Source organism: Tiliqua scincoides, chromosome 2 (assembly GCF_035046505.1).
Source record: "Tiliqua scincoides isolate rTilSci1 chromosome 2, rTilSci1.hap2, whole genome shotgun sequence".
NCBI lineage: Eukaryota > Metazoa > Chordata > Lepidosauria > Squamata > Scincidae > Tiliqua > Tiliqua scincoides.
Window position 1 is genome coordinate 34,548,670 of NC_089822.1, and position 27,612 is coordinate 34,576,281.

A 27,612-nucleotide genomic window follows, 5' to 3' on the forward strand; every position below is an offset into this window, starting at 1 on the left:
CATTTCATCTGGTACTCAACTTGCCCAGGGAAAGGTCTACCTCAGAAAGTGTAGGATTTGACATGCAAAAAAGGGCAGTGTTCATATGGTTCCTCATACCAGTTTCTCAGAATATGAAAAGCACTGTGGAAGGTCAGTTTTGACTGCACAACATTTATGTTCTGCAGAGTCAGGACTCTTAAAGAAAAAAGACACTAAACAACTGCAAAAGCTGTATTTACTGGGTGTGTTTTCTTCAAGCTTTCCAGACAATTGTTTATTCCAAAGTGAATGTGTGGTGATTACTCAAGCTGTGCCTTCCCTCTGAAATATTTGTAGCCTTAAGTTTTGTTTCCTAAAAAAAGTAAATAGACTAAGGAATGTAAGAAGCCGCCTTACAAGAAGTCAAACCTTTGGTCCATTATTACCTATATCAGCGGTCTTCAACCTTTTTTGTACCATGACCCCAGGAAGTCAGTCAGTCAGGCATGAGACTGGGGACCTACAGTTGGTCTCACCCCCCTCCCAGAATCCACCCTGCCCCTGTTGCTGCCCATTACCCATCCCTGTTACACCCTCTCAGCACTGTTCACCTAACCAAATATTCTTATTAGAGAGAGCAGAAAAAGTTACCATGAAGCTTGGCACTAATGAAAGCTGTTTTAGAACAATTGCTAAGAACCTGAGCAGGAATGGGATGCAATATACTGGACCATACATTAGATTCTTCCTCCTTTACCTAGTGGGTGCTCTAGTTCAGTGGTCATCAACATTTCTCATTCCTGTAAGTTGCTGCGATTCCACAACTGAGGCTTTGCAACCCCATTGGGGTGCTGACCCATAGTTGAAGAACACAGGCCTTTATTAATTGGCTGGCAGCAAGAGTTTCAGACAGGGGCCTTTCCAGACCTACCTGGTAATGCTGGGGAATGAGCTTGATACCTATTTCAAGCAAAAGGTCTCACTTCTACAAGACCTGATTGATTGATTGATTGATTGATTGATTGATTGATTGATTGCATATCACAGCTGCCGGCTCTTTAGCTGAACGGGGTATTAATTACTAGTTGGGCCCCATTCAGGGGCCTAGGACTTCGTAATGTATTTATGTTTGATGTGTGTTGAACCAAGCAGGGTAGCTTTTTGAGTTTGACAAATAGTGATTTTGTCAATATTCAGATGTTTTAAATGCAGTTTAAATGTTTTTGGGACTGCACCTAGGGTACCGATCACAACTGGGATAACCACTGCTGGTTTGCACCATATTCTTTGGATTTCAGTTTTTAAATTCTGATATTTACTAATTTTTTCATTGCCAGGTATTGCTGTGCTGATAATAGTCGCTTTATTTTTTTCTGTTACTGTAACATCTGGTGTGTTATGTGCCAAAACTTTCTGTTTGTATTCAAAAATCCTACAAGATCTTGACTTTCTCATTTCTGTCACTTTTTTTGGTTTATGCTCCCACTAATTATTAACTGTTTCGCTGTTGTAATTTCTGCATAAATTTCAGTGGATCATTTGAGCCACTGTGTTATGTCTAAATCAGTGTTTCTTTAAACTATGGGTCGGGACCCACTAGGTGGGTTGCGAGCCAATTTCACGTGGGTTCCCATTCATTTCAGTACTTAATTTTTAATATACTAGACTTGATATTACTATGGTTTGTGACTGCATTTGGGGAAATTTTACGCATCTGTACTTTTAAAAGGTAGAGTAACTGGCCCACCTCACCCCAGCACTGTCTGTTCTAGTGGCTGTCTGCTGGTATTCATTTGCATCTTTTTAGATTGTGAGCCCTTTTGGGACAGGGAGCCATTTAGTTATTTGATTTTTCTCTGTAAACCGCTTTGTGAACTTTTAGTTGAAAAGCGGTATATAAATACTGTTAATAATAATAATAATAATAATAATAATAATAAATAATAATATGCTTTAAACAATGATAGTAAATGGGACTTACTCCTGGGTAAGTGTGGGTTGGATTGCAGCCTAGGATTTTTAAAATTTCCCTGCTTGAAGATGTCACTTCTGGTCATTACATCACTTGCAGTGGATCCTGATGGATTCTCATTCTAAAAAGTGGGTCCTGGTGTTAAAAGTGTGAGAACCACTGGTCTAGATTAATCAGTCTGTGCAGTCTTCTTGTGGGAACTAAGTAAATGGTCAACTGTTGCTTTGGCTTCTTTGTATGATCTGCATTTTGCATCATTTGATAGTTTTTCAGTTCCGGCCTTTATTGCATTTGTTTGAATAGCCTGCTCTTGGGCTGTTAATATTATTGATTCTGTTTCTTTCTTTAAGGTTCCAAATGTTAACCATAGCTAAATGTTCCAAATGTTAACCATAGGTTTTTTCATTATCTATTTTGCTTTTGATCTTTTCCATATATTGGCCGTGCAGTGCTTTATTGTACCAGCTTTCAGTTCTTGTTTTTATAGCATTTTTCCTATACTCCTGTTTAGTTTGCTTAGCTTTCAGTAAGTTCCTACTCATTACCTCAACAAGTGCTTGTTCCCGACTCTTTTACATAATCAGCCAATTCATGCTTCTCTTCCTCCACTGGTTGTTTTACTTGCAAAAGCCCTCTGCCGTCAAATTTACGAGGGCAAATACAATCTGTACATCACTACATGGATGTAAAATATAGTGTATTGTCCTAAGTTTCTGGGTTTTCCGATCCAAAGTATCTAGATTCACTTGAGTCCAATTTATTATTCCAGCAGTATGACTGGTATGGTCCAGCTGTTGATGGCCCTAAGTGTGTTCCCACCATTTAGTTTGGATTTCAAGATTTTTCTGACCCTCTGAGTAGATTCCTTTTTGATAATGGTCTTTACTTCTTCATGCTTGATGTTCTCCAATTGTAAAATGCCAAGTTGTTGTTGTTGTTATTGCTGCAGTGTAGCTGCATGAGAAGATCAGTTGTGTAGGGACTCAGTATTTTACTACTAGATATTGTCAGGCTTATGATGTTTTGTAGAAGTGCTAAACATTTTTTTTTTGCAGGTTGTTGTATTTTTTAACATCTAAGAATTTTTTCCATTTTCAGTTAAACTTTCTAGAAAAGCTGCCTGTGTCACTTCCACTCCAGCTTCCTGTTGATGGGATCTCTTTTATTTGGCTGCAGTATGAGTTTTGGAAGAGTCTACAGATAGCAGCAGGCGGAAAAGAGAGCCATTACAGAGTTGTAAGAAGGATGGTGGTCTTGGCAATGCATCCTTTCTCTGTTAAAAGATTTCTAATACCTGTATTACTGTTCATCAGGGGCGGGCAGGTTTCATGCTTGTGGGGATGTTCTTTACAGAATCATGAAGTCCACCAACCAGAGTCAGGTGCAGAAACAGTAGGTGGGAGGCAGAGGCAGGGCCAGATGGAAAATGATGATCTGGGGGCTAGAGTGAATCATACATTGCACCCCCTGAGCCATATATTAAGAAGACTGCCTCTACAAACACAAAGTGATATTTAAGATACTATAGATCAGTGAGTTCTAATGAACAACAAAACATTAAAACTGACCAGTAGAGCTGCAGAAAGACCTGGTCAGAGGCAGCAAATTACTACATGCGTTTTACAGGTAAAGAACACTGAGGTTGAGTGTGTGTGTGTGTGTATATATATATATATATGTGTGTGTGTGTGTGTGTGTGTGTACACACACACACACACACACACACACACACACACACACACACTAGAAAGGATTTCTGGATCAAGTTTTGTGTGATGATTAACAGTAGGGGAGGAAAGATACAGCTCCTTTTGTCCTTTTGTCAGTGTTGCTTTCCTCCTTGGTCACAGCTTCTGTCAATCTCCCTCTGGAAAGGCCCTCTCCTTTTTTGTGTTCTGGCTTGACCTGGGCCAGTTGCTACTGGCTGGGTTCCAGGCTCTTATCAAATGCTGCCAAAACCAAGTTAACAGCTCCCACTTACAGCTGAACTTTGCATGAGGGGTCTTAAGTTGAATGGCTTTCAGGGAAGAAGTAGAAATTATAACATTCATTAAAACAGAAATGTGTATGTTGCATTAAGTTGTTCAAATGATTGCTAACATACAATTATAAAGGGAACAGAGCAGATATGTTGGGGAACAGGCAGGCATATGATTAAAAAACTAAAGACTGACAAGACTCATTAGTTAGTGAGAATGCATTTGTAAAGCAACCTGTATCATTAATTAGGCAGTAGCTGCTTATCGTTTTTATTAAACATATATTGCACTGAGTATAGTGCTTTAAAGCATCTGCTCAGTACTCCATTATGATAGCACAAGAATGCTTTTACGTGAGTGTAATAAAATAACAGATGCTTCCTGATGACAACTTCCCAATTTGTTTAGGAAACAGTCAGTCCCAGATTTGGTTTTCCCATGTAGTGTGGCAGCCATGCAAATAAAATTGTTATGAAGAAGCAATAACTGAAAAATCAAGTGATTCTGTGTTGTTTTCTAGAAAATGCAACTTAAGTTAAATCCTGTTTTTAAGTACTTGAATAATTATAGCCTTTCCCCCACCACTCTGTAACCTATTTTTAAAAAATCATGTTCGCATTTATGTTATGACATGTGCATGCCGAAGAGCCATTTGTTTAACAGTGTGTTTACGGACATAATCTGGCAGTCTCTGCATGTGGAAAACAAGGTGCTGAGTGGTTCATCATTGCGGTGCAATTCTAGAGCAGCACCATTTCCAATGTGAACAGCCTAGGGAAGAACAGGCTGTTGGATACTTGATGATATGGTGTGGGAAGAACTTGTTTTATTGAAACTGTCTGGTTGCCTTCCTGTACATGTAGTAGTAGTGCACCATGTTCAGGGCTATCATGGGGCAGGGGAGGGGTGCTAATCATTCATGTATAGTGCTGCCTTTGTATTCTTCTCTCTGTATATAAAAGGGGCTAGGGCAGTGGCTCCCAAACTTTTTAGCACTAGGACCCACTTTTTAAAACAACACTCTGTTGGACCCACCTAGTTTTACCAGACTTCCTTTTAAAAAAAAGGAGATGAAGAAATAATATTTTATTTATTTATAAGTTATAATAACAGGAAAGACCCACAAACATTTATCTCCCTATATTTACACATGCATGCAAACTGCAGGAGCTGAATTACAATTGAGCAATTACAGTATTTGATTTTTGAATACTTTCAGGGCTGGAGGCATTTAGTTGTCTGATCTTTCCGTCATCCTTTGGTGACCCACCAAAAATCAGGTGCAACCCACCAGTGATTCACGGTTTGGGAATCACTGGGCTAGGGTCATGTCCTAATAAATGTTTCATGTTGTATGCTTTTTATTAGGTTCTACCTTTGTTTCATTATTTCTTAATGATGTTGCCAATCATTATGAATAAAGCAGTGGCAATTTGTTTTAAAAGCCCTACTGTTTATTGTCTACGTAGCCAACATAATAATCTCTGAGTTGTTGTGGCCTCCTCAGTCAAAGAGTGCATTAAGCACCGTGAAAGTTATATTAAAGTGACTTAAATGAACTTCTGTTTTGAACATGGCGCTATATCGGTTAAAGTGATGTTAATCACCAACATTTCCTTCTCTCTGTAAGTTCTTTTCATCCTCCCCATTGGAAATACAGAGCAAAGGATTACACCTGAGCACTCTAGTCTTTATGTAATGTATCCTGTTACAATTGTTTACCAAATAAAAAGGGATTAATGATGGCCTTAGGAAGGATTCAGGAGTCCTTGCATGTTTTAGATCACAGATACAGCACTGCCCTTGTCTCTAGAAATAAGACAGGCAAAACAAAACAAACAAAAAAGCTCTGAATGGTCTGCACCAAAATCTTTGCACCAAAAAATCTTCTAGTATCAGTACATTTAAATCACTAGTTCCCAACTAGTGGTCTGTGGACCACAAGTGGTCTGTGAGACCCCAAGAAGTGGACTGTGAGGTCTCAGAGAGAAAAAATCACCTCTGATCACTTCTAGTGTCTTCCCTAGCAAGAAATCTCCCACGGACCACCTGAGAGGACAGAGAACAGACCACCTGCAGCCACAGCCATTGAAGAGTCTGCTGTGGCTGTGGGGCAGTTCGTTCTCCATCCTCTTTGATATTCCGTGGGTGAGCGCTCAGGAGACGGACTACCATAAAGGATGGAGATCAGACTGTTCATAGCTGCATGTGGTCCATGACAATTCCAGTTTTTGCCTAAGTGTTTCACAGGCTCCTAAAGGTTGGAAAGCACTGGTTTAAATAATAACAAACTTTCCACAAGGAAATGCTGCTCTATTTAATAATCATCTTAGCTACTTTTAATCATATACTTTTTTTTTTTGAAAGAGCATACAGTATTTTCTAGCAAGATCAAATTATTGTCTGATACTAACTTGGGTATAAGCAATACATATTGCTTGAGATTTAGCAAGAGTCTCATTTTAACATGATCAATTCTAGGATCTCTCTTATACAGGAGAAAGTATAAAGGTATTTAAGAACTTGAAAGGGCCAGGATACCACCAGCAGTTATTCAAGCAACTCTGTTTTTAGGAAAGCTGATTTTTCATTGTTCCTTTCACCCAGAAAAACCAGCATAGTGAATTCATTACTCACAGCTGGTTACCACCAAGTTACACCTACAAATTCCATAGCTGTGTAAGATACATACTCTTGGAAATATGCCATTACTCAGCTTGTGCGTGCATGCTTATGTTTTCTGGCAGACCTACTCTCTTGTGTTCTCTGAATACATCAGTTGTGTTATCTTGACAAATTTGTTGTTGTATTTTTCATTTGTTTCATGTGGTAAACTTTTTGTTTAATATTCTTATTTGCAAAATCTCTGAGCACTAGCCGTTCACCCATTTGTGAGTGATCAGTATGTGAAAATCGGATTTTGCATTCATAAAATGTAACATGAAAATTTTAAAACAACTGGTAATTGGGAAAGTTTAATGAATATTTGTACAGCAGACTCTAGTTCTAGTTTAGATTTTTTAACCATATCATTATCTACTCCTACTTCAATAATGGTCTCCTTTCACTCATTTGAAGAGCTCCCTTTTCAGTAATGTGGTTGCAAAGGTTTACCAACTGTAGTAGACATCAATCATGGAATCTTGTAACAGGACCAGGGCTGGGCTGAAGCTGCGTGGAATGGGTTTCTCTTCTTAAAGAACGTATTAAACCTAATGTCTTTTTCAGTATAACTCTTGGAACTTGGAATGTGTTCCACATGTATTTTAATTATTTTTAAAAATAATTCTTAATAACCTCTTATTCTTTAAAAAAAGTCCTTCTCAGTGTTGGAAGAAATATTGTGGGTGAAAGCAGGCATAATTAAAAAAAAATGGAAACATCATTATTTTCTTCAATTCAGATATGCCTTTGGTCTCCGTAGTTGAGGTCTAGAACAAGAAACACCAGTTTTGTAGGTTTACTGACGTTGGCAGAACCCATTGCTGATTTGCTGGAATATGCGGCTTCATCAAGAAACTTTCCTCATTAAAAAAACAAGTTCCTCTTTTTAAAATTGACACTGCAATAATGGTTGACTGTTTGTAACGTCTTAAAAAATATAAGTGCTGGTCTGTAGCGTGGCAGAGAGGAGAGGCAAGACAAACAGCTGAACCAATAATCAGTTTTCTAGTGTGCATGGCTGTTGTTTCGATTGCAAACCAAGGAAGAAGATGCTTCCACCTCGCAGCTGAGGGATGTCTTGTAATCTCTTTTTGTACTATATGTCTCTCCACTGTGTGGTGGTTCTTGATGTTTTTTCATCAAGGCAATTGCTATGTGATCACTAGGTTGAGGAATCCACTTAGAATTACTTTAGATATTTATGAAACCATTTCAGTCTTGGTGATTTATTCTCCTTCCCTGTTGTTTATGTCCCCTGTTTATGGGTATTAATATCTGTTGTTTCAGGAAGACCTGGATGACTCTCAGGTGGCTGGAACCCATGCTGTTTCAGAGGTGATTCGCTATGACTATCATGTTTTGTACTCCTGCAGCTATCAAGCCCCTGTACTTTATTTTAGGGCTTGTTTTTTAGGTAAGACATCCACTTGATATTTGGAACAAATATTGAAAAGAAAAATGTACATAAGTGAAGGAGTAACTGTGTAGCAGGCATTGTACTGAAGCAGCATTCATGATTCATTTCTCATATATTTTAGATTCTGTATCAGCATCCTGGGGCAGATGATATCATCCCAGCCCAAAGAAGTTTGATCTCTAGACTCCTGGCAACAAGCCTATGGTTGACTAAACCTGCTGGCCATTTTTCTTTTTCTTCAAAAGATAAAAAAATTCTTAAAGCTACAGAGTCAGATTCAGAAAATAAAGTACCTGGGTCTGATTTATGTAGAGGTACTCCTACTATGAACCTTGATACAAAATACTCCCTTTAAATGAATAATGCATCTTAATTGATTATTGAATGGATAAATCATTGATTGTATGTTATCCTTTGCAAGAAGCATTTTTAAACTCTGCCAGTGATTGCTTTAAATATTTTGTTTGTTATATGCCTTGCTACTCATGGCCCACTACTATTTTCACTAATTTCATTGTCAGGAAAGTGGATCACTCAGCTTTCTCCAAGGCCACTGTAATGCTTGTATAATTAGCAGTCATGGAGTGATCATATTGTAGCACAGCCTGTCCTCCACTCTGCTCTATTCAAAAAGCCTGTGTACCTGGGCCTGGGGATTGGAATCCTGAGGTCATTTCTAAACTTAGTCTCCTGTACAGCAGCATCAGAACGGTCTTTTCGTTTAGAACAGTCTATTCACTTTATCTAGATTAGCACATCTGAATGTTGCTAGTGATATCTTTTCCTTTTTAATTAAAAAGTAGCTTAAGCTGCTTTGAATGTGTTTGGTAGATATAATCACTCGCTGCCTTATATTGTTTAATGGCTTTTAATTTTGCCATGTTAGCATTTTAACCAGCTCTTTGGATGTAAAATGGAAGAACAAATTCTTAGACTCCTCTGGTAAAAGGGATTTTAATCTGAGGTTCATTTTCTTGCAAATGGCAATTTAGGGTATGTTCAAGTTAGGATGTAGGGAATTGGGGGCATATCTCAGACTTCATTGCTAGTAATAGTTCCCTAATTCACACATACCACAGTGCAATTATATGCTTGCGGTTATTGCAAACATTTAACGAAGTAGCAATACACTGCCATTTAACTTGTTTGCAGACAGGAGGATAGAGGAACTCTTGCTGCTCGTCACTTTTCATGATTTCAAAATAAATAGTAAATTAATTTGTGGTGTGAAAAAATGTCATCATCTTTGTTTTAGCCGGAGCAACATTGTACCTCTTGGATGCAAAGGGTAGGCTGGGGTGAGAAATGGTGATGCTACAGGTATAGAAAATAGGGCAGTTTTCTCTCTCTCTCTCTCTCTCTCTTTTTTTTTACAGTACTGTATTTTCATATAATTAGTATTCACTATAAGCAGTTAATCATCAGAGAAGAGCTCCCAGAGACAAAACAAGTTGTTTAGCTTGTCAGCATCAGGGAATCGGAGGTGTTGAAACATGACTCCTTATAGCTGGAAGTAGATATTACAGAAGCTGATGGATGATCTAATGCACACTTGTATTGTGTGCCAACAGCTCCCCTTGCAGTACAGAATTTTAATTGTTCCTACAAGTATAATTATACATTTTTAACACACTTCTTGGAATTCTTTCACATTAGAAAATGACTTTTGTAGGATTTCTACAACTGACTGGAGTCTTTTTCCATTTCTTCAGCTTTTTCCTCTTTTGACCCAAAGAGTAAGATACACAACAGTGTTTTGTTTAGGTGCCCGTTAGACATTACAGCAGAGGTACTGAGGCTGCTTTTCTGTGATTTGTCTTAAGAATATAAGAATATAACAAGAGCCCTGCTGAATCAGGCCAAAGGACTCTCTAGTCCAGCATCCTCTTTTCCACAGTGGCCAACCTAATGCCACTGGGAAACCCTCAAGCATGAACTGAAGACATAACCCTTTCTCACTGTTGCTGTCCTGTAACTGGTATTCAGAGGCATGCTACTGCTGAATTTGAAGGTAGCATGCAGCCTTGACAATTAGCAACCACTAATAGACGTATCTTCCATGAATTTGTCTAATCACCCCTTCTGATTAGGGGGTGACAGCAAATATTTGTGATGGCAAATTTAAGTCTGGAAGACTAATTTCTGCATAAATGTATTTATAGTTAAGGTGTCAATAATGTTCACGAGCAACTCTTCATAGTGTGAATTAAGAATAAATTCCACTGTACCCACAGTTACACTATATGAGTCATACTAAACACTATTCTAAAGCTATTTGTTCATTAAGTTCATTTGGGCAGGAGGTCTGGTCTAGAGGGTAGAGCCTCCATTAGCCCGAAGATAACATCAGAAGGTCGCTAGTTTGAGGGCACTGGCAGCTCTGTGATCGGCTGAGAATGGCAAGACCTTGAAGCAGCTGACAAGCCGAGCTGAGTGATTCCAGCTGCTCTTGGTGTGAGCAAGAAGCGTCTTGGCTGCCCTCCTTGTGAGAGATGGAGCTGCTTGTCAGCCTGCGTGGGAGAACTGGAGGCCAGAAGTGAGACCAAACCAGGAAGATCTATTCTGAAATGTTGTTGGTTGTTGAAAGAGAGAACGTCTATGATTGTAAAAATCCCCTTGGAGGATTTAGAAATGCCTGCCTATGTAAACCGCCTTGAATAAAGTCAGAGGAGTAATCCGATGACCAGAAAGGCGGTATATAAATACCTAATAATAATAATAATAATAAGTGTAGTGTCACCATCCTAAATTTAAGTCACATTTTAGTCTTGAATTTGGGTACAAAAAATGGCAAAATGCACTTGTAGTAAATGGTGCCCAGGTGTTTAAAGACGTGCAATATTGAAGCAGCAATTAGGAAGAAATTGTGCCTTACCTTCTGTGTTTGTTGTGGGGAGAGCCATTAATTTGAGCATGGGCACACTATTGATAAGAAATCTGGGTACTTTCTGTACCCACCCAAGATAAAAATAAGATGTGAATTGGTTGAGGGGGGGTGTTAACATGAAACATTGAAATGATAACAAACTGAGAAGAGGCTATGCAGTTCTTTGGGAGAGCCCATGCTTTGTAGGAAAGTTCTCAGTTAAAACCCTGGCATAACTAGGTAGGGCCAGGAAAGACTCCTCTCTAGAACACTGGAGACCTCCTGCATGTCAGTATTAACAATACTGACCTAGAGGTAAAATAGTCTGATTTTTCCAAAGGTAACTTTGTGTCTGACTATGGAAAGGTAATGAAATCCTGTCGACTGATTTGATTTCATTTACACAGGTACATATGCTATACCTGCAGATAGCATTTTGCTGTAGGGCTGAAATGGGACCACCCTAGGACTGGTTCACATGAGATGATCTTTCTGCATAGAATTTCTTATATACTGTATATCTATTTATATGCATGTACAGATGTTAGGAAGTCATAGTTGCCAGCATCATTAGACTGAAGCACATATGTATGTAATGAAAAGAAGTTCATCTGTTTATCCTGTCACAATTTCCTGCATGGAAATGACTTCTGTGTAGGAAATATTTATCAAGTGCAGGGTTATTAATACTGTTTTAGGAACATCTTGTTGGCAACTTTGGAAGACTTAACAATCAGAGGGAACATTATTCTAATAACATGTTCAATAATTGCAGTCCTAACTGAGAAATGTTAAGTGATCAAACCCGACTTTGTATCCTGTGTATCCTTGCCTTCTTCTGAAAGAGGGGATCATTGATAGTGTCTCATTTCAGATTTACACCTTTTTTTTCTGAAAAACATAATCATTAACTGGAATGATTTTTGAAGTCTAATTGTTGTGTGGAGGTCGACAGATCTGAATCTTTCCTTTGTTTGTATAGATATAATGAAAATACTTTGGGAATAATTTGGATATCCTGAGATAAGAGGGAACAACTTTAGTACAGTGTGTGTGGCCTCTGATAACTAGGTTTCATGTCCCTATTCCAAAACCAGGTTCAGTGATGAATATCATAGCAGAGATTACTTGCTTACATAGCAGAAATTATGCATGTTTATGTTTTAAGGAGCCTTTGAATTTGTTGTATTCCAGAAAATAGCGTTTGAAACAAAACAGCAATTAAAATATGAAATTTAAATTGTGTGTTAACAGATCAATATAGCAATAACGGATTGTTGTGATTATCCAAGTTTAAAAAAAAATCTTATGTTGTGTCTGGAAGGCATCCAGCTGTGGCAGACAAATGAAGGGTGTTTCATATCAGCTTCTTCTTTATATACGCTCCTCATTATTAAAAGGCACATAGAAGTCACCAACAAGAATCTTGTGTATTGCGTTTACTGGGAGGCCCCCATATCCACAGATCCCGTATCTGCAGTTTCAATTAACCATGATTGGATTTGCGCTTCCCTCCCCCCGCACCGCCTCTGTAGATGAGAGGAGCTCAGCCCTCCTTGCCTCCGGAGGCTTTCCTGAGGCTTGCAGAGACTGTGCTTGTCTGCCCTTGGCCTCTGCAGGCTTCAGAGTAGCCATTTGGGCCAAAAAAAAGCAACTTCCAGTTTTCTTGGGAAACTGGAAGTGACTTTTTTTGTCCTTTCCCTGGGCCTCAGAACACTGGCGTTGCTCAGGGGGTGTGGGCCGCACCAGTTGACGTGCTGGGGGTAGCGCCCTGGGAGAGGATGCGCTAACATCGCAGGGTTAGGAGCTAACGCGTCATGCCATACACTGTTGGATGCAGAATGTCCAGCATTCAATGCAAAAAACAGAATTGAAATAGCTCCTTTCGGTCAAATGTTATGGCCAGAAAACCAGAAGGAAAAAATGCATGGAGCCCTATGGAAAGTGAGCCATATCGCGTGTTTACTCGTGAGTAGGTGTACTTGCCATAGTCTTTTGGAAAGGGCAGGCTGAGAGGAATCCAACGACACCAGAATGGTCCCGATCCAATGAATGCAACCCCCCCAAAACACCCGAAAGCTTCCCCCTCCCAGCTGCGAGTCTGAGCCTGAAACGAAGCCATGTGGCTGCATTTACTTGCAAGTAGGTGGACTTGCCTTAGTCGAGGCAGGCTGAGAGGCTCCAAGGACGTCAGAATGGTCCTCATCCAATGAGTGTAGCCCCCAAAAACGTGGGAGAAGGAGGTTCCTCCCTTCCAGCTGCCTCCCTCCCAGTTTATGGAGCCCTATTGAAAGCAAAGCCGCCTCACAGTCGTGTTTACTTGTGAGTAGGCAGACGTGCCTTGGCTGGTGGTCAGGCAAAGCAAAGGGGAATGTGAGGACACCAGAAGGGTCCTGATCTGATGGAGCTGCTCCAGAAGGCAGCTCCCGAAGGCAGCCTCTTCCCCCACTAAAAAGAATCAAAAAGAGGCTTGAATGGTAAGGGGAGAGTTTTCTATTTTGCACTTGTGAAGCCAGGTGGGTCTTTATTACGATGTGTCTGAAATAGAAGAACTTTAAACTGGGCACTGGGAGGGCTGAAGAGCTCACTGATTCTTTTTGGGGGGTTGTTTTTGCAGGCAGACTACAGAGTAAGCTACATTGTCCACTATGGGACTTACTTCTGAGTAGACATGCATAGGATTGCACTCACAGGCTGCAATCCTACCCACACTTTCCTGAGAGTAAGCCCCATTGACCACTATGGTACTTACTTCAGAGTAGATTCACTTGGTGGAACAGGACTGGCTCCCCTTTATTTTAATTTAATTATTTATAATTATTTATTTTAATTTGCTTGATGATGTCACTTCTGGCCATGACATCACTTCCAATGGGTCCTGGACAGATTGTCATTGTAAAAAGTGGGGGTCCCAGTGCTAAAAGTTTTGAGAACTGCTGCAATAAGGTATTAGTAAGTTGACATGGGGTGTGTGTGTGAAACTACAAGTTTTCAAAATCACTAAAATCAGAATTTGGAGGAATAATATCATCATGTTATATATCAATCAATATGTAATTTCATGCAGAATGCAATGAAACAAACCACATTGAAATATCTGTGTTATAACAAAAGGTACAGCCAAAAAACCGGTGGGGGCGGGGCGATGGTACATCACCACACCCACCTGGGGTGTTGCCCTGCCCACTACATGGGGTGACGCATAGGTCTCCCGCACCGGGTGACGCGAATCCTAGTGACGCCACTGCCTCAGAATACCTTATAAAGGCAAAAAAGTCACTTTTTTGTGACTCCCAAGGAAACTGAAGTTGTGTTTTTTGGTGCATACAGCCATTCTGAAGCCCACAGACACAGAGGCAAATGAGCGCAGCCTCTGTGGTCAGGTTCCGAGGGCTTGGAGGGCATCCCTGGATATCTGCGGTTTCAGTTAACTGTGGGCCGTTCCAGAACGGAACCCCCGTGAATACTGCAACACGCCTATAATACATGTGTAGTAACTTAGGACCAAATCCTATCCAGTTTTCTGGTGCTGGTGCAGCTGTGCCAGTGGGGTGTGCCCTGCTCTCTGTGGTGGGAAAGTAGTCACAGAGGCCTCCTGAAGCTATGGGGACATTTGTTCCCTTACCTCGAAGCTGCATTGCTGGAAAGTTGAATAGGATTGGGCCTTTAGTGTCTACACTAACAGCCCAGTTAGTATTTGAAGCTTGTGTGACGTCATCGCTCATTACAATATACTTAGGACACAATCCTAACCCCTTATGTCAGTGCTTTCCAGCACTGACATAAGGGCAATGCAGCTCTGAGGTAAGGGAACAAACATTCCCTTACTTTGGGGAGGCCTCCGTGAGTGACACCCAACTGCAGGATGCAGCACATGTCCCATTGGTACAGCTATCCCAGTGCTGGAAAGCACTGACATAAGGAATTAGGATTGTGCTCTTATTTTCTTATGCAGTTATTGTGCTTTGACTGTTGCTTTTGCTTCCTTTGTTTTTTTCTTTCTTACATTTTGAACTTCCTACTAGTACGCAGAGATTTTTGACCTCCATTTTGAATTGGTTAAAGAAATGAGATAAAGCTGAATGTGATGGTAACAGGAATTTGAATTGTATCTAAACATGACATTCAAATGTTAATTGAATGAATAAATCTTGTTTATTTCACAGACATGAAAATGTCAGTAGAATAAAACAATTTGTCATAGGATAATGGCCTCCTGACATCTGATAAATGCCAAGATGATGATAGTTATTGAAAAAATATCAAAATATTCTCTCATTTGTAAAAAAAAAAAAAAATACTCAAGCAAAGACTTTATTTTTATTTTCAACATAGTAACTTTGTTATAAAATTTCAGCCAATATCCAGCTCACATAAATAAACATGAGTCAATATGGCATGGTGAAATTCTGTACAAGATTGTTATTTCAGAACGTAGGCACAACAATTCCAAAACCACAGATAATCTGGGTTTTGGCTTCATACTTTTCCTCTCCCGCAATCCCCCAGACATCCACAGAACTTGCATTTCTGATCGTTAGATTTGGAATAGTTAGTACTATTTTTAATGTTCATTTTGTTTTTCTTTTGAATGATCCACAGTCAGGAGTGCCCAAACCCCGGCCCAGGGGACATTCGCAGCCCTCGGGGACTCCCAATCTGGCCCTTGGGGAGCCCCCAGTCTCCAATGAGCCTCTGGTCCTCCAGCATGACGGTGACTGTTTGGCCTCTTGTGTGAACTGTGGGATGAAGGCTCCCTCCACTGCTTGCTGTTTCACATCTGTGATGCAGCAGCGGCAATGAAGAAAGGCCAGCCTTGCTTTGTGCAAGGCCTTTTATAGTTCCATCTCTAACATATTCATTTATGAACATTTATTCAAATTTGAAATGTAAGTTAATTATTTTTTTCCCTGACCGACGACACAGTATCAGAGAGATGATGTGGCCTTCCTGCCAAAAAGTTTGGACACCCCGATCTATGTTTATGTGGCAGGGGATATAAGAATTAATCTTGTAGTACTGTATGTGCATTTCTTTTTTTCAGATGGAAAGTCTTTAACTCTGGATGAAATATGGAATGGTGTTAATGAATGCTACAGGGAACGCCTCTGGCAGGGACCCTGGGACACCATTACACAACAGGTTAGAGGTTTCTGATTTTTTATAGCATGGAATGAATTGGATTTGGTATCACTGCTTAATACAGTAAACTAGATTGCTGTTCAGTGGCAAAGATAAGCTGTTAAATTGGTGAAATTTGGTAAATGGGAGAGATAGTAATAGCAGTGAAATAAGAAATAATTTTTGGGGTTTTTTTAAAGCACAACTTTAAGCACTTTAAGAAGTCATTTGGCTTCACACAGCCACTTTCCAGTGTTCATGTTACTGTTGAAAACTTTCCTTACAACCAGTTGGAGGTGAAGTTCTAAAACAGCCTTAGATAATTTATTTTGGTACATTGTATGTGGAGCAATTTCCAATTCCGTGTTGAATAAAAATGATATTGCAAGAGACAGCATTTACTGCTTTTAAGGATATGAGAAATTACACTAATTCTGTGAGCCCAAGAGGGCTTTTGGCTTATTTCTTTTCTCACACAGAAATCCCACATGCTGTGTGGCAGGCTATTTTTGAAACTGCGATGAGTTTCAAAAGTGCTTTTCGCTGTTCTGGTTACCCTCATTGGCATGCCAGTGGTGCAGGGAAGATCATGGCACGTGTGTAGATCTGGGAGACAGGTTTCCACAGTTGACAAGGGAGACAGGACACACAGAGGTCAGGACTGCAGATAGCTTCCAGGTTACTCCAGGCACAATTGGCAAGGCAGTTATGGACATTGTTCCTGCAGAGGTGTGAAGCGAACTGAGTACCTGCCAATGAGATGGCGAACTCTTTCTGTTTTGCCTGATTTGATTGAGGAAAGTGCATAAAATGCTAATTATAGCAAATGGTCACATTTATTATAGACAGTAGTAAATTAGACATGGTTAGCATTGTAATGTGTTAGATCAGTGCAGTTCTGAGCAGTCAAAAATGCTATGAGGTATATATATTTATGAATTGAGATTACCAGTTCACTTCATGCTGTTACAGAAAATTTTCAGATACTGAAAAAATGTAGATTTTTGTTAAATCTGATTCTGGGTAGTTTGACCTTTATAAAAGAGATGTCTGTTAAATTCAAGTGGACGTATTTTGTGTTGTTTTTTTTTACTAGTATGCAAAATAAATGCCATCGGTTCACAAAGGACTAGCTGCTTTGTGTTGTGATAGTAAACTTTTTCCTGAATAAACAGTGTTGTGAGTGAAAAAGTTCATATTCACTAAGGCTTCATCAATAATGGAATGTATAATCAAACACACTAAGTGCATGGTCAGATAAACTAATTAGTCTGAACAGCTTGAGCCTAAATAGCAGCATGTTGTCAGGAAAGAAATATTGAATCATAGAACTAGTTCATGTATTTCACAACATCTTCATTCTTTCTATTGATTATCCTTAGGTTCATGTGTTTATCTTTAGGTTCATTATTCAATAGGTTCATGCTACTGCACAGAAATAGTTCACTACGTGAACCAGAAGTGCTCACATAGATAGGGAGTTGGAGGATACTTTGGAGGTCATCTAATCCAGCTCCCTGCTCAGTGCAGACAACTGCTGCATCATCCCTGATAGGCAACCTGTGTCTGAAACCTCCAATGAGGTAGAGCCCAGAACTGCATGAGGCAGACTGCAGCAGTGCCAGACAGTGGTTCTAGTTAGGATATTGTTCCTCATGTCTAGCCTAAGTCTCCTTTCCTGTAGTTTCAACCCATTGGTTCTGGCCCATCCCTCAGGAACCACATTCCTCCCCTTCTTCTGTGTGACAGCCCTACAGACATTTGAAGACTGCTGTTGTATCTCCCCTTGGTCTTCTCTTTTCCAAGCTTAAACATGCGAAGCTCTTTTAACAGTTTTTCATAGGACTTGGTTTTCAGACCCCTCACCATCTTAGCTGCCCTCTTCTGAATTTGCTCCACCTTATCAATGTCTTCCTTGAAATATAGTACTCAAGTTGGGTGTCATGTTGCAGAAGTCTCACTAGTGCAGAATGAAGTGGAATTATTACTTCTTGTGATTTGAACTCTGTGCCTCTGCTAATGCAGCCCAGCATTGCATTAGCCCAAGATAGCCCTGTGGCACTCCACTTGATACCTTCCTTCAGATTAATGTGGAGCCTTTTAATAGCACTTGTTGGGAATGATTGATCAACCAGTTTTGGACCAATGTAACACTAGTACAATCTAGTCCACATACTACCATTTTATCCAGAAGGATATAATGGGAGACTTTGTCAAACGCTTTGCTAAAATCTCGGCACACTGTGTCCATAGCATTTCCATGGTCTACCAGACTATTGATTCTGTCAAAATAATTGAGATTAGTCTTACATGACTTGTTCGTCACAAACCCATGCCGGCTCCTAGAAATCACTCCGTATTTTCTGACTGCTCAGAGATGGTCTGCTTAATAATTTATTGCAGAATCTTTCCAGATACTGACATCAAATTGACCTCATAGCTTCCCAGATCCTTCTTTTTCCCTTTTTTTTAAATATGAAGGCAACATTTACTTGTCTCCTGTCTTGGCGCACTTCATGCATTCTCCAGGACTTTTCAAAGATTACAGGCAGTGGCTCTGAGATCGCATCTGCAAGCTCCTTCAGTACACTGTAGTTCATCTGGCCCTGAGGACTTATATTCATCTAAAGTAACCAGGTGTTCCCTTGCAACAGCTTTAACTATCTTGAGCCATAATGCCCCAGTACCTCATTAGTGCACCTCTTGTTAGGTTGGACCATCTTCCTCTTGTGGGAGAAGACAGATGCAAAATAAGTTTTAAGCAGCTCTGCCTTATCTCATTTGTCCGTTGCAACATCCACATCTTCTCCATGCAACATACCTACAACTCCCTTGACATCTCTCTTCTTTAGGATGTAGCTCGAAACAAAACAACCTATTGTTGCTGGCATCAGTTGCCATCCTCCGCTCATTCTGTGCTTTAGTCTTCCTAACATCATCCCTGCAGGTGCAGGCTATATTTGTGTACTCTTTCTGTGTTACCTATCCCTCCTTCTGCATCTTGGACATATTTATCTTGCTTCTCAATTTTTTTTAGAAAGCTCTTTTATGCAGCCATACTGGCTTCCTTAGACATCTCCCAATTTTTCTTCTTGTGGAAACTGTTTGTGGTTGCACCTTCAGTACCTCACTTTACAAAATACCCCATCCCTCCTGGAATGCTTTCTGTTGTAGAAGTTCATTAAAATTAATTACATTAACTTTCCTCTGATTTCATTTTATGAAATCCAGGGTATACACCTGACTACCCATATCAAGAATTTATTTATTTTAAAGATCTATATGCCATTGTTTTTATCTAGATAGCCAGCACAGACTTGAGTAGTCCATTCTCCATTGGGATCTCCATGTCTGTCTTAGTCCTTACAAGTGGGTAGCTCCTCCCTCTCAGGTAGGCAGGCCAGTCTTTTGGACTTCCTGAGGGGAGGGGCTGCCTGGACTCCCCAGACTGTCCTAGCCTTTCGGCGAAGCAGTACAGAGGTGGTTCAGCTCTGCTCTGTAGGAGAACGCAGGGAAGGACCCCCTTTTCCTTTTTGCCTTTTTTCCTCCTTCCCCCCTGCTCCAGCAGGCAATCCTTCCTGCTGTTTTTTTCCTTTCCCCCTTTATTTATACCAGCAGGCTACTGCCTGCATGGAGGCTCCCATCTATTTTCAAATTTGGTGCCCTTCCGCGCCCGAGCCCAGCTTGCCAGGCCCGCCCGTGTGCGCCTAGCAGCATGGGCTCCAGGCTGCCCTCATCTGACCCCAGGGCAGCCCTCCTCAGCGGAGAGCCCGTGTGACCAGGCTACCCTCAGCCGACCCCAGGGCAGCCCCTCTTCTGCAGGCACCGCACGACCGACGGGAGCGCTCCGGGCTGCCCTTACCTGACCAGGGCAGCCCTCTTCTAGTGGTAGCAGCCACGCAACAGGCGGAGCGCTCCGGGGCTGACCTCACCTGACCTCTGGGCAGCCCCCTACACGCGGTGGTAGCCGCGCAGCCAGCAGAGCACTCCCGTGCCTCCAGCCACTCGCCCCCCCCACCTCGGCAGGGGTGAAGCAGGCTCGCCCGCGAGCACTCCGGCCGCAGCCAGCCTCCGGAGCAGCTTTCCCCCAACTGCTGCAGGGGCATGGAGCTTCCCTCCCCTCTTTCCTCTGGAGCACCACGCAGCGGGCGCCATCTTGGACTAGTGCCCGAAGAGCACAAAGCCTAACCCCCCCAGGGGTGCAGGGGTGACAGATGCAGGCTCGTGGTGGCAGCGGGGCTGCCCAGCCGCTTGAGCCTCCTCCATCGGCAGCAGGAAGACAGCGGAGCGCAAGACTACGTGTGTGGCACCATCTTGGCCACGTGCCAGCCCGAATCTTGATCAAACCTTGAAGGAGCGGTGAGCCCCCCGAACTGGTGGAAACTCTCCCTCACCCATGGGCACCCTAAATGAGCCCTTCTGATGCGTCCACCCCCCACGCGGGCCTCAGTGCCTTAGACCGGGGGGAGCTCTCAAGGGCCATCCAGGACATGGTCCATGCCAGCATCTCTGCTGCCATGGAGGCCCACCAGCAGCCTCGGGGGGCACCCTAGAGCACCCACCCACGGGGCTCCCAGCTTCCACCCCGGAGGAGGAGGAGGAGGAGGATCCCCCCACCCCCCAAGAGGCACCGGACGCCCTCCATGTGCAGTGCCACCCCCGAACACACCCACCTCTAGGAGCAGGACCCGGGTGAGGGGAGCTCCCACGCCTCATCTGCGGAGGAGGGCAAGATATCGGGGGAAGTCGAGACGCACAAGCCTCACCTCTTCTATGCTGAACAGTTCACCAAACTGATTTCAGGGGTGTTCCAGGTGCTAGACCTGCAGTCCGAGTGCCCTGAGGACACGGAACCCAAGACCAAGTGGGGGTCTCCAACAGTCTTCCCTAACCAGCAGGAAACCCCCCAAGGATGTCCCTTCCCTCCCTTCTTCCAACAACTGGTGGACAAGAAGTGGAACAATCCAGCCAAAGCCAGGGACTCCAGCAAGCCTTCCACCAGGTTCTACAGCCTGCCCCCAGAAGTCATGGCCTGCCTCAAGTCACCCCTATTGGACACTCCAGTAGCAGCACTGGGATCCCCAGCTGTCCTTCCCATGGACAGCGACGGTCTCCCAGGGGACCCCACAGACAAGAAGGTCGAGTTAGCCACCAGGAGGGGATTCGAGGCTTCCTCTAATGTGCTGCGAGTCTCCGCCTCCACATCCCTTTGTGCCAGAGTGTTGGTTTTTTGGCTTCAACAGTTCAGCGAGACCCACAAGCTGCGCTCCAGGGCTTGATCGGATATCAGAAAGATGGCCTCAGCTGCCGCCTTCGTAGCAGATGCCACAGCAGATGCCCTGCAGTTCTCGGCCAGGACCATGGCCGCCGGAGTCGCCACGTGCTGCAGCACCTGGCTGTGTAACTGGGACGTGGATGCAGCCTCACATGCCAGGGTCACCAGCCTCCCCTTCCAGGAAGCCAAACTGTTCGATGATGCCCTGGACCCACTCCTCATGGAGTCCAGGGGCAAGAAGAGGATCCTACCCACCAGGGAGAGGAACCCAAGGCCCACCCAGCGGCCCCAACACCAGCCTTTTCACACCCCAAGGAGCTTTCAGCCCAGCACCTCAACCGCTCCAGCTCCTTTCAGAAGTCAGAGGCCTGTCTGGCACCCTAGGCGGCCCACCCACAAGCCCAGAGGACAGCAGCCCCAGTGCTTTTGGCACAAAGGGCCCAAAGCCACAATGACAACCAGCCATCCTCATCCCGCACCATCCGTGGAAGGCTGCAACACTTTGCGGACAGATGGGACAAGGTGACCACCGACCAGTGAGTGGGGGACACCATCCGCTGGGGGTATTCCCAGGAACTCCGTGTGACTCCCCCCAACCAGTTCCTCCGGGTTCCCAGACCCAAATGCCCACTAAAACACCGCAAGACACTTGAGGCAATCCAACACCTCCTGCAGGTCACAAAGATCCCCATTGTGCTGACTGCGCACTTGCGCACAAGGGGCATGGCCGCCTTCCCGTATCTGGACGATGTCCTTCTGAGATCAGCCTCACCAGAAGAGGGCGCCCTACACCTGCGCCAGACCATCCAATGTCTCCGGAACCATGGGTTCCTCATCAACTTGGAGAAAAGTCACCTAACACCCTCACAGACTATAGAACACCTGGGAACAATCATCGACACCTCCCAGTTCAAGGTTTTTCTGTCCCCAGAGCGGCGGGACAAGACTGCAGACCCGATCAGTGCTGTCCTCCAATCCCCAATCCTCCAATCGGACATACTGATGTTGACCCGTCTCCTGGGCATGCTGACCTCCTGCCAGGACATCATTCCCTGGGCCAGGTACAGGGTGCGGTCCCTCCAGCACCTGCTGCTGCCCTTCCAGGACTTCATCGTATCTCAAAGGAGCAAGTGTGTCAGACTGGACCCCCTCACTCTCAAGGACCTTCAATGGTGGATGCGGCCACACAGGTTGGACCAGGGCTTGCCCATCCAGATACACCACAGAGCTGTCCTGTTCACAGACTCGAGTCTCCAGGGATGGGGTGCTCACACCCCCGAGGAGGTAGCGAAGGGCCACTGGTCCCCAAATGAGAGGACAGCTCCCATAAACCTGCTAGAGCTGAGGACCATTCAACTAGCCCTGCTGGCCCTCCCCCAACTCAAGAACCAGAATGTACTAATGTACACCAACAACATTGTGGCAAGGGCCTACGTAAACCGGCAAGAAGCACCAGGTCAGCAGCACTGCAGATGGAGGCAGGCAGACTGATGCTGTGGGTGGAAAAGAACCTCAGGTCCATCAGAGCTGAGCACATCGCTGGACTGGAAAACACAGCAGCAGACTGGCTGAGTCGCCAGGACCTCGACCATTCAGAATGGAGGCTTCACCTGCAGGTCTTTGCATGGTTCAACCGTCAGTTTGGTCCGATGACCATAGACCTGTTTGCCAGCAGCCACAACCACCAGCTGCAAAAGTTCTTCTCCCGAGGGCACTGTCTAGAAGCAGAGGGGATGGACGCACTCCACCAATGGTGGCTCCAAGGGGTAATGTATGCCTTTCCCCCCACAAAGCTCCTGCAGAGGGTTCTCACGAAAGTCAGGCTAGAGCAGGTCGAGGTCCTCCTCATAGCCCCAGACTGGCCCCGCCGGCCTTGGCACCCGGACCTGCAGGAGCTGGCCATCTCCCCTCCCATTCCCCTTCCCCAGCGCCTAGACCTACTGTCACAGGGCCCAATCCTGCACCCCCAGATAGCCAAATGCCATCTAGCTGCCTAGAGATTGAGCAGAAGAGACTGGTCAAATCAGGCTACTCCTCCGCCGTCCTGGCTACTCTTCTCTCTGACCAGAGAGGATCCACCAACCAGGTCTACAGTGGAACCTAGAGGGTCCTAACCGAATGGTGCCAACCCCGAAATCTTGACCCGGAGAGAATCCGGGTCAAGGACTTCCTGAGTTTCCTCCAGGCAGGTCTCGACAAGGGCCTCAGCACAGCCACCCTTAAGAGGCAGGTCTCAGCGGTCGCCTCCATCCTGGGGTCCCCCAAGGGAAGGTGTCTCACCCACACGTTCCTCAAGGGAGTGAGCCTCCTCAACCCGCCCCCCATGACCAGGGCCCCCATGTGGGACCTGACACTGGTACTGAGGGCGTTGACGAGGCCTCCCTTTGAGCCTATGGTGACATGCTCGCTAAAGCTACTATTGCAGAAGACTGCCTTCCTGGTGGGCGTCACTTCTGCCAGAAGGGTGTCTAAGCTGGCAGCCCTCTCCATAGCCAAGGAGCTCTGCCAGATCCAGGAGGACAGGATTGTCCTCCGCACCGACCCTACCTTCCTACCCAAGGTGAACTCGCTGTTTCACAGCTCATAGGAGGTGGTGCTACCCACTTTCTGCCCCAATCCTTCCCATTCCAGGGAGTGAGAATGGCATGCCCTTGACGTGCGTCAGGCGGTGAGCTTTTATCTCTCCGGGACCTCTGCCCACCGGCGTTCAGATGCTTCGTTCGTCTCATACCGACCCAGTGACCAAGGCAAGAAGGTGTCTCCCTCCGCCATTTCTAGATGGGTTAGAGAGGCCATAGCTGAGGCCTACAGGGCATCCAGCAGGGAACCCCCTGGGGGAATAGTGGCTGGGTCACTCAGGGGAGCTGCCACCTTAGCAGCATTCAGGGCCCACCCCTCCCTGGAGGCAGTGTGCAGGGAAGCTACCTGGAGCTCGCCTAACACCTTTATCAAGCACTACAAGATCGACGCCTTCGCCTCTGGGGATGCAGCCCACATCCCACTTGTAAGGACTAAGATGGACATGGAGATCCCACTGGAGAACGGGGAGATTTGTACTTACCATGAATCCTCCTTCTCAGTGGTCTCCATGTCTGGATTAGTCCACCAGCCCTCACACTGGTATATATATATTTTTTTTTAAAAAGAGAAGTAGATATAACGAAGACTAGAACAGTAAGGCCGGGGGGGGCAGTACAACGCGAAGTAGCAATGGAACTAAGGTAGGGCCTTGCGCCACCTGGGCCCATTCTGCACTCATCCCTGGAGCTGACAAGCAATGCAGCACGTAACAACAGATGACTGCCACTACAGTGCCATCGGGAGGAACATGAGATAGCTGGTATCCGAATACATCTCACTGGGGAGGGGTTCTTCAAGCTTGGACAGTCTGGGGAGTCTAGGCAGCCCCTCCCCTCAGGAAGTCCAAAAGACACTGGCCTGCCTATTTGAGAGGGAGGAGCTACCCGCTTGTAAGGACTAATCCGGACATGGAGACCACTGAGAAGGGGGATTCACGGTAAGTACAAATCTCCCTGTTTTGGGGCCTTCTCCCTTATTCTGAGGAGCTGCCACTGGCTGCCTGGTGTGCTCAGGTTGTAGCAGTCATCATTTTGCTGCTGCTGCTTCTCTGGGCACCAGGCAGTTCAGAATTGGGCTGTAATATTGAATCTACTGTAATCGTAATAATTAAGCACCTTGAGACACTTATTGCATGTATAGAAGGATATGTTTGAGATATGATTTTTCTACATGACATCCCTTATCTGATGTGGACCATATGTTTACATTTCCTTCCAGAATTAGTTCCCCTCCACATTTTATATGGCCTGATTCAGCTAAGCTGAAGTCCATGGAGTTAGGGTGATTCAGTCACATTTGATGTCAGTAGGATTCAGTTGGCCAACATCCAAATTGCTTTGGCTGAAAGTATTTTGCATTATGCACTGAGCTAATAATTGCATAAGAAGATAAAAACTAGATATGCAGTGTGGCTGTACAGGTCCAAATGATGTGTTGGACTTGCAAGAGATTTGAATAAAAAGCCCAGATAAGATGGCATTGTGAGGATGTACCAGGGGACTGAATATTATTTGAAATAATCCCAAGGTGGGAATAATGAAGTTTATGAAAAGGAGAGCTCTTCTGTATTATGACTGTGAGGTATTTGGAGCAGGGACAGTCTTAAGGAATTGACTTTTATGTTGAGCCTTAAACTGTCAATCTTGACATGCAGCATATTCAAGCATTTAGGCTGCTCTCTCTCCCCCAGATTGGCTCCTTAAGAACCCTTAATTGGAGATGTTATCTGACAAAGACTCAGCCTCATATATGGAAAGCATGAATCCAGAGAATGCTCCAAGTGATCAACTTGTGTGTCACTCTCAGAACTCCTCTGGAGTGACTTTTTAACATGAAGAAGAGTATACCTCATGCTGGTGCCTACCAGTTAAGTAGCTGTCATCAGCCAAACCAAGAAATGTAAGAAGGTGATACGGGAGGCCAAGCGAGACTATGAGGAATGCATGGCCAGCAGCATTAAGGGGAATAATAAAAGCTTCTTCAAATATGTTAGAAGCAGGAAACCCACCAGAGAAGTGGTTGGCCCTCTGGATGGTGAGGGAGGGAAAGGGGCGATAAAAGGAGACTTAGAGATGGCAGGGGGCCATCCCCTGGGGGCCATCCCCTGGGGGCTAGGGATAAGAATAGGCCCTCAGTTTGGCTGTACTTGTCGTAAGAGGCGACTAAACAGCCACCGGGTAGATGGGGCTCGTCAGCCTGGGAAGGCAGCTCATCTGAGAGAAGGAAAACTCTGATCCCAAACCTCCACTGCCTTGTGGCTACATCCAGTTATGGAAGAGGCTTCAGGAGTCAACCTCGAGGCAAAATCCGGAGCCGGAGTCCCTGAGGCAGTTCATGGCTGAACACAGTCATGTTCTGGCAACTCCTGCGACGCCGCTGGAACCAACCGTATTGGCCTCTGCCTTTCCATTGGACCATTTCAGCGACGTGGAGAGGGGGGATTTGCTGCATGGGTAACAGCCTATCCTCCATACCTACTTTACCCAGGCTTCGCGCACTGGAGAGGACACTCTGTTCCAGAACCACCATTCAGAGCGTGACACCATAGTCTTCCGAGACTGAAGGATGCCAGCTCAGATCAGCCAAACCCTTCCTTTACAGTCATTCAAGGAAGGGTTTCTTGAGGACACAAACCTGTAAATAATAACTCTGCCATAGCTCTATGCACTAGTTCACATGACCTCCAAACGGCCTCCAGTGTGTCCTTGAGTGACCTCAACTGCTTCCTCAAGTGACCTCCAAAGTGTCCTTCAACTCTATATTGTTTCAGAATTTAGTTTTAAGTATTAAGCATGGCTAGTTTGATGGCAAGAGTCTGTAGCTATCAGACATAGAAATATTTACAAAGTATATGAAGAGAAAGTTGACAAATTTGAGCATAAAAAAGAAAAAAAAAATAGCATTCTAACTGATGTATTCCCTGGAGATAGGTTTTAAATGCTATAACTGAAGGTCTGAACCACCAAAAACCCTAGAGTTTCAAAGTTATTGTAAACATGTTTTACCTGGTTTAATTAGGAAAACTTAGTCCTTTTCCAACTCTCTACTAGGTAAGCTGTCAGTAGCATCTCCACTCAAGTTTGATTGATCAGCATAAAGCAAGGATCTCAACAGCCCAGATTCACATAGGACAGAATCCTTTCTTTGTGAAGGAAATACATTATTTGAAATTGAATGAAACTATAAATTCACATGGGTTATGGCCCTCTTAAGTTTCTTTTAAAATTATTTATAGGAAGGCAATCATTGCTGAGTCTGAAAAGAGATAAACATTTCCTGACATCCGGTTAGCTAGGGCTACCAATAAAACCACTGACAGAAATGATCACATTTTAGTTTTTTTAAGAGCCAGTGTGCTGACTTTGTGTCAAGTGTTTTAGTATACTTCCCCAGAAAAGGGGATAGCTCAATTTAGAAGGTTGTGTCCTTTACCAGAGATGAGTATTCCATTCAAGATGTCTGTTCTACAGTAAAGAGGGCTGAAACTTTAATATATGAAGGAGGCACGTTCATACTCCCATCACAATCACATCCCATCACAAGTTCTAATTCCTCATGTACTTTTTGTTGGGAAAATGTGAAAGGTTGTGAATTGCAGGAGTGTAAATGATTGGGGTGTAATTTGCTAGACTTAATTATACATAAATAAAAGTCAAGGTACTTTAGAATAGTATCAGTGATCATCAGCAAAAAAGAGGGCACCTTGAATGACAGGTGATAGAATACATGCTTTATATGAGGAAGGTCCAGCGCTGAATCCCTAGCTTCTCCACTTAA

The 27,612-nt window shown here is 44.0% G+C and overlaps 1 protein-coding gene across 5 annotated transcripts in view; it reads left to right on the forward strand.

Annotated features, from left to right (window-relative positions):
* Positions 1-27,612, forward strand: part of ATG10 (autophagy related 10) — a 161,874-nt gene that overhangs the window by 99,163 nt on the left and 35,099 nt on the right. For all 5 annotated transcript variants that reach the window (XM_066618190.1, XM_066618189.1, XM_066618192.1 and 2 more), the window contains exons 4-5: positions 7,864-7,990; positions 15,904-16,001. In XM_066618190.1, coding sequence (XP_066474287.1) covers positions 7,864-7,990; positions 15,904-16,001 — 225 coding nt within the window. The remainder of the gene's footprint in view (positions 1-7,863; positions 7,991-15,903; positions 16,002-27,612) is intronic.